General features: G+C 54.5%; 1 protein-coding gene across 1 annotated transcript in view; it reads right to left on the reverse strand.

Moving 5' to 3' along the window:
• The window catches only part of PRR12 (proline rich 12), a gene marked incomplete at its 5' end in the record, with an annotated part of 42,042 nt that overhangs the window by 1,931 nt on the left and 32,550 nt on the right, over positions 1-7,561 (reverse strand). Inside the window, 4 exon segments of the mRNA XM_027776458.1 lie at positions 32-127; positions 213-359; positions 2,401-2,498; positions 2,598-2,723. Coding sequence (XP_027632259.1) covers positions 32-127; positions 213-359; positions 2,401-2,498; positions 2,598-2,723 — 467 coding nt within the window.

Genomic DNA, 7,561 nt, shown 5'->3' on the forward strand with positions numbered 1-7,561 from the left:
GAATCCCAGGGGACAGGGCTGAGGGGCTCACCTGGTCTCGGCAGCGCAGGAAGGTGTGAGGCTTATAGTGGTGGAGGGAATGGTAGAGCGTGTAGTAGCCCGACTTCTCCAGCTCGACCTTAAACTCCTGGGCAGGTGAGACAGATGCTTCAGCCCCTCCGCCCCGCTGAGCCGTCACTCTCCTCCCTCCCCCACACCTCCCCGGCCCCCACCTGGGCTCGGACTACGCTCCTCTTGAGCTTGCTCAGCGTCTTCCGGTTGTAGGGTTCCCCAGCTGGCCGCAGCCGCACGGCTCCCTCCTCAGGGGAACCCTCCCCGCTCTGCTCCACTTGCAGCTGTGGGAACGTGTGCAGGGCATCCTGCGGGAAGCCAGCGGGTCAGTGGGACTCCCCCTCTGCTCCCACGTGCTCCATACCCAATACCCTCTAATCAGGTGCCTCCATTTCCCCGAGGCTACAGATCACAGGAGATGCCCAGGGGTCAGTCATGGTCTCCTCCAAGGGAAGAGCCAGCCCAGGACTCAGAGATGCCATGTTCAAGCCAGAAATCCTAGCGCCAGCCAAAATTCTACCCCAACATCCTTAGCATCACCTAGCCATCGACCCCAGAGGGTGTCGGTCCTAGAGAGTGAATGAAAAGAACTGCAAGTGTCCCTCAGGGGAGCCTGGACATGCCACCAACCCCTTTCCTCCATCCTTCCGAGGTCTGGGATCCTGGGCACACATGCGCATACACCTGCCATGTTTTGCAAATCACAGGGGCTGGGATTCGAACTGTAGCAAGCCTTGTGAGATCTAGCTCTCTCTACAGCGGGATTAGACACTGCACTGCAGGGTTAGCCCCACTGCAACTACGTAACCACCTATCCTCACATCTTCAGCACCAGTCAAAATTTTATTCCAGAATTCTCAGGGTCAACCTAACCATTTACCACAGGACTCTAAGCCCAAAATTCTAAGGGTCGGCTTTAAAATCCATTCTAAAATCCTGTCATTCAATCCTAGGATGATCTTTACTTTTTTGCTAGAGGGCATGTGTGTGCACCACAAAGAGCCAGAAAGAACAGGAAAGGGAAAAGCCCTGCCGTGAGGGATGGCCATGCTGCAAGCCCTTCATTCCTCCCTCCAGGAGGAGCGTTGGGCTCACACGCACAAGTGCTCTGCATGTTTTGCAAACTGTCACATCTGGGGCTTGAACCGTAGAGTCAATCATATGTGATCCAGCTACCTTAGCCACAAGGTCACAGAACCAGCCCTCAACCCCAGTATTCTAAAACCAAATTTGCATTGTCACCTACCATTTTCAGGTTTCTCCGTCAACCCTAATGTAATATCCCACCCTGGATACTCAGGGCCAGCCTGGCGATCAGTTCGGAATTAATGGATGAGATGATGGGACCAGCAGATAGCATAATGTTTATGTCACTGGACTCCCACTAGTCGACCGCAGTTCGAGTCCTGGACCCGGAGGCTTAAACTCACATTAGATGCGTATGCTCGAAAGGAGAATGGAGAAGGGATTGTGGCGTGGCCATCCCCCTGGAAAGGGATTTCTCACTTTCTGTCTCTGTTTCTCTCTCTTTCTAGCAAATGCACACACCTTATAGCAAAAATCTCTCTCAAAAATAAAAAAAAAAAAAAAAAAAAAAAAGAGGAAAGAGAAAAACGCCCCCGCCAAAAAAAAAAAAAAAAAAAAAAAGAGAGATGAGATGAACGTACTCGGCACTTTTCAAAGCCTAATGCCACCCAGACTTCTCCAAGCTACCGAACGCAGCCCGGAATTCTCAGCCTTGGCTTAACGGTCTTCTCCGAAGTCTGTCATCCTATATCCCACCCACAATTGAGTCAAACTTAACATTTTACCCAGAATTCTCTAAACCAGACTCACCCCATCGGCCATCTCCAAACCAGCCTAAAATCCACCCCAGAATTCAGAGCCAAACTAACATTTTACCCCAGAATTCTGAGTGCCAGACTAACCTCCCAACCCAATCCAGGGAGACACTGTCGGAACCACTCCCCGTGAGCCGGGCACAGGCCCTTTTCTGTCCTATGCCGCCAAGAGCCTAGGCAGCTCCACAACCCCTCCGCACCACTGAGACCACCACGCCTGGGCCTCCAGGGCCGATGGGAACCCAGACACCCTCCCGACAGCACTGCCTTCCACGTTCCTCTCAGCCAAGCCCAGCATGATCTGCTCCCAGTGGCCCTACCTCGAGAGCCTGATGCCCGGGACACCCCACAGTGGCTGACATCAACAGGTGTCCTCCAGGCCTGCCCCGGGACCCCAGCCAGGCCAGCCCCGCCCAGGCCCCACGCACCTGCAGGGCCGGGCTCAGCCCCCGCCCAGGCCCCACGCACCTGCAGGGCCGGGCTCAGCCCCCGCCCAGGCCCCACGCACCTGCAGGGCCGGGCTCAGCGACAGCCGCTTCAGGACTTTCTTCTTGTGCTCATTCAGGAGGCCGTCGATCTTCCGCATGGGCGGGAGGTACAGCTCGTCTGAAAGTCGAGGCCGGGGTGTCAGTCCACAGTGCACTGAGACCAAGGCGGGGGTGTGGGGTCGGGGTCCCGAGGGCACCTCCCCAGGCCTCAGCTCACCGTGCGTGTCCTCCAGGGCCTGGATCATGTCCGGGTCGAGGGCGGTGCTCACCAACATCTCCACGTAGCTCCGGTACATCTCCCGCATGGCCCGGGTCTTCAGCAGACGCCCAGGTACTGCCCGCTCTGTGGGCAAAGTGGGGCACGGGCTCGCTATTCCAGCTTCCTCTGTGGCTGTCTGCAGGGCGGTTATTAGTTTTTCTGCCACAGGGCAAGTGCACTTGCAGGAGGAAACAGAGGGAAAGCGAGAAATGCCCTCCCCCCGAGGGGGAATGGCCACTCTGCAATCCTTCCTCCAGCTCTCTCCTTTGACACTGAGTCTGGCACGCACGGCACCCAGCATGATTTTTCAGTCACCAGGTCCAGGACTCTCTCTCTTTTTTTTTTCGCTATAGGGTGCATGCGCTCGCCAGACAGACAGAGACAGAAAGCGAGAAATCACCCCCCAGGGGGGATGGTCACGCCGCAATCCCTTCTCCTCCATTCTCCTCTCGGGATCTTGGGCACGCACGCACATGCGCTCGGTGTGAGTTTTAAGCCACCAGGTCCGGGACGCAAACCGCGGTTGACTACGTGGGAGTCCAGCAACATAGCCATTACACTAACTGCTGGTTCCCAGGACTCTTTTCTTTAAAGAATTACTTACTGATTTAATTTCACCTGTTGTTATTTTTTAAAAAATTTGTGGAGAGGTTCTTGCTATAGGGCACGTGCGCTTGCCAGAAAGACAGAGAGAGACAGAGAGACAGAAAGCGAGAAATCACCCCCAGGGGGATGGCCACACCGCAATCCCTTCTCCTCCATTCTCCTCTCAGGATCTTGGGCAGGCCCGCACATGCTCCCAGCATGAGTTTAAGCCACCAGGTCCAGGATTTGAACCACAGTCAACTACATGGGAGTCCAGTGACATAGCCATTATGCCAACTGCTGGTCCAGATTATTATTTTTTTAATTTGATCAGAAAAAGAAAACTAAAGTGAGAAAGCAAGCCGCCACATCTAGGACTTGAACCACAACCAGCTAGGGGGATTCCAACACCTTAACCACCACGCCACCTGCCAGCTAGGTCTGAGACTCTTAACTGTGGTCTGCCATGTGAGAATTCGGTGCCTTAACCACCAGGCCACCTGCTAGCCCTGGGGCAGACAGTTCTGATCACCAGGAATCAGGAGAAATTCTTGCTCTCCAGGGAGATCTGAGGCCACCCGGGCAGCCTGACAGGCAGAGCTGGCTGTGCTCTACCGGAGAAATCCTAGGCACAGACTGCACCTGGACGTCAAGAGAGGCTTGTTCAAGGTCACAGACCAGCAGGGTCCTGGGCGATCGGAAAGAGCAACCCAGGCCAGTGAACTTCCGCCTGCCCAGTTCACGTACGCCTAATGAGGCATAGGTAGTTTCTACAGGGTCAAGTCAGAGAGATCAGATTATAGAGCCGACTGAAGGAGGTGGCCAGACCTGGGACGGCCAAGGAGACAGAAAGGACAATAGCTTTTTCTAGTGGGCACTAGGGAGCCTGGAGGACGTCAGAGGAGAGGGTGGACGAAACGTACGAAGACCACTCTGGTGCACGAATCAGTGGGATGAGGCTGCAGGCCACGGCAAGGGCCAGGGAGGAGAGGCTGGAGCAGGACTACGGGGAGAAGCCACAGAGATCGAGGTGGCAGCCAGCAGGGCTGAGCTGGGTGGGACTTCAGTAAAGAATGCAGGGAACAGGGCAGGCAGGGCAGAGGGGGTTCAGGGATGGGACTGCCCAGCTTTGGGGGTGAGACAGAAAGGGCAGAGATGTGAGAGGAAGGACCGGGGTGGCCTGGCCTGCTCACTGAGGAGCCAGGGCGCTGTCCCAAAAATAGGGAGACGAGGTTGAGGAGCCTGCTAGGGTGTGGAGGTCAATGGGGTGCCGTGGGCTCAAAGGAAAGTCTGGGGGTCAGTCAAGCCACAGGTGTTGGATGAGCCACAAGGAACCACCACAAAAACGCGAGGACAGCCAGGGGAGGAGGAGCAGGGCTACCACAGGGGTCCCGAGACACGCCAAGCTCAGGCACAAGAGGTGTCCCCACGACTGAGGCACACGCAGAGTCCTTGGTGACAGCCGGGCCACAGGGCCAAAGTGACCACTCGACAGCATGAGTCACACCCTGTCATGCCTTGGCTCAGACCTCCCAGTGGCTCCAGGGCCACTTGGGGCAAAGCCAAGTCTCTGCAGTAGGCCAAGCAGTGCTGGGTCTCTTGTCTCTCCAAGTGTAGACCTGGGCCCCAGCACCACCCAGAAGCAGCTTAGAGCCGCAGTCAAGGCCCAACCAGACTCACCAACTCCCGCAGGGGGCCTAAGAGACCTGGTCCTGTCCTCTGTCTGTACTGCCCTGACCACCCTCTCCTCGGGTGCCACCAGCCTCCATCCCGATCCTCCAACACACTTGGCCTGGAACATTCTCTTCCCCAAAGTCACAAGACCAGAGCCCATGTCACTCAGATCCGTCCCAGCACCTCTTCCAGAGAACTCCCCCTTTCCCTTAGACAGGGTCCACTGTCTTCCTCAGACCCTCTTCATCTCTTCCCAAATTGCTGGAGGGTGTAAGTGCTTAACCAGAGACACAGCGACCATGAGGGTGAAAGCACTCCCTGGGGCGTGGTCCCACGGCAAAGCCCCTCTCCTCTTCCCCGTCCTGTTGGAATCCAGGACATGTGCACACACCCCTGTCAGGGCTGGGATGGTCAGCCTGTGGCATCTGGCTCTCTTAACCATTAGGCTACAGGGCCGGCCCTACTCTTTTTATTTTACTTATTTATGGATTTATTTAATGAATATTATTGATGATTATTACTTTTCAATTTGACCAGAGACAGAGAAAGAGGGCAGATGAGAAAGCGAGCTGCCTGGTCTGGGACTCGAACCATGATCAACCATGTGGAAGTCCAGAGCCTTAACCGCCACTGTACCTGCTAGCCCCTTAAGTTGTATGCACTCACCAGAGAGGCCAAGAGAGGAACCAAAAGTGAGAAACCCCCCAAGGGAGATGGCCACATCACAATCCTTCCTCCTTTGTCCTCTTGGGATTTTGAGCACGCATGCGCGCGCACACACACGTGCCCACTGTGGGTTTGAAGCCGCTGGGTCCGGGGTGACGAACCCCGTGGTGGACCATGTGGGAATCCAGCACCTTCACCACTGCGCCACCTGTTGGCCGACCTTTTATTTTTGTAACTGCCTCTAATCCCACCCAGGCTGACAGTGACCACTGCCCTCCCCACCCCTGTTCAAAAATCTGGAATGCAGAGCCAACAGGATGCTGAGTCCCAGACCTGGCGGCTTGCTTCCCCCCCCCCCTCTCTTACTCTGTCCCTCTCTGATCAGATTAAAGATAAAGTTAAATAATTATTTAAAAAATAAAAACAAATAAGACATAAAAATAGGGCTGGCCGTTGGCATGCTGGTGGGCCACTGGAGTCTCACATGGCTGGCCATGGTTTGACCCCCAGACCTTGCTTGGTTTCTCACTTACCCTTTCTCTCTCCCCGGTAAGCACACATGCCCTATAGAAAATTTAAAAGTAATAAAATAATTCTAAAAAAACTACTAACAAAAAAAACCAGAGCGGAATGCCCCACAAATGTGCCCATGTCCCTCCGGCAGGGCTGCGCTGACCGCTCCGTTGACCCCACGTCAATGCAGGGGCTGCTGGCACGAGCACGCAGTGACGAGTCCCACCTGGTGCCGACCGTCTCGGGATCTAGACCAGGAGCCCCAGGACACGCGCTTGTCTGCCCTGCTTGCTGCTGGGACCCCGGTTCTGGGCACATAATACGTGCTCGATAAATGGCTGCAGAGAGGGCCGAGGAAGCTGGGTGGGACCGGGCTACAGGGAGAGGGAGACGGGACATCACCGTGGCCTCTTCCTAGGACTTGCGCTGTGAAGATAAGAAAGCAGTCCTTGCAGAGGGCTCAGTGGAGATTCTGGGAGCCGGCGGAGACACAGGTGCTGAATAAGCCACGTGAGGGAGCAGGGCCAGCACGTGGCATGGTGGTTAAGGCGCTAGGCTCCTACTTGACTGACCATGGTTCGAGGCCAGGGCTCCGTTGCTTGCTTTCACATCCCTCGCCTCATCTCTGATTGAATTTTTAAAAGTAATAATGATAATTCAGTCATGAAAAGGAAATGAAGGGATCTGTAGATGGCATAATGGTGACATTGCTGAATTCCCACATGGATGACCAGGGTTTGAGTCCTGGACCCAGAGGCTTAAAACTCACACCGGGTACATGTGCACGCATGTCCAAGATCCTAGGAAGAGAATGGAGGAGAGACTGCAGCAAGGCCAGTCCCGATAGAGGGTAAATGACCATTTTCTGTCTTTATCTCTCCAGCGAGTGCACACGCCCTATGGCAAAAATCTCTCTAAAAAAAATAAATAAATGAAAGGAAAGAAACACTGACACAGCTGTAAAGCAGCAAGCCTAGGACATATTCTTGTAAGTGAAAAAGAACACGCATGTTGTCCGATACCACGTATCCTCAAGTCCGGGCCAGGCAAATCTACGGACAGTGAATTAGCGGATGATCACAGCTGGGGGGAGCTGTGGAGCAGGGAGTGACAGGCACACAGTGCGGTGCGACTTTTTAAGGTGATGACAATCTTCTAAAATGGACTGTTGGCATGGATACACAATTCTGTGAAAATACTAAAAGCCACAAAACTATTAAAAAAAAGAGTCCAGGGACTAGAGGTGGCGTGGTGACTGGGGAGCTGGATTCCCACATGGTCCACTTTGGTTTCAGTCCGGACCCAGCAGCTTGAAACACGATGGGCACTGGGATGAGCAGGTGGCGTGGTGGTTAAGGTGCTGGACACTCCCACATGGCCAACCACAGTTCAGATCTCAGACCTGGTGGTTTGCTTTCTCACTTTCTCTGTGTGTGTGTGTGTGTGTGTGTGTGTGTGTGTGTGTGGTCATATAAAAAAAAATA

This window comes from Tupaia chinensis, unplaced genomic scaffold (genome assembly GCF_000334495.1).
Source record: "Tupaia chinensis unplaced genomic scaffold, TupChi_1.0 Scaffold000673_1, whole genome shotgun sequence".
NCBI lineage: Eukaryota > Metazoa > Chordata > Mammalia > Scandentia > Tupaiidae > Tupaia > Tupaia belangeri.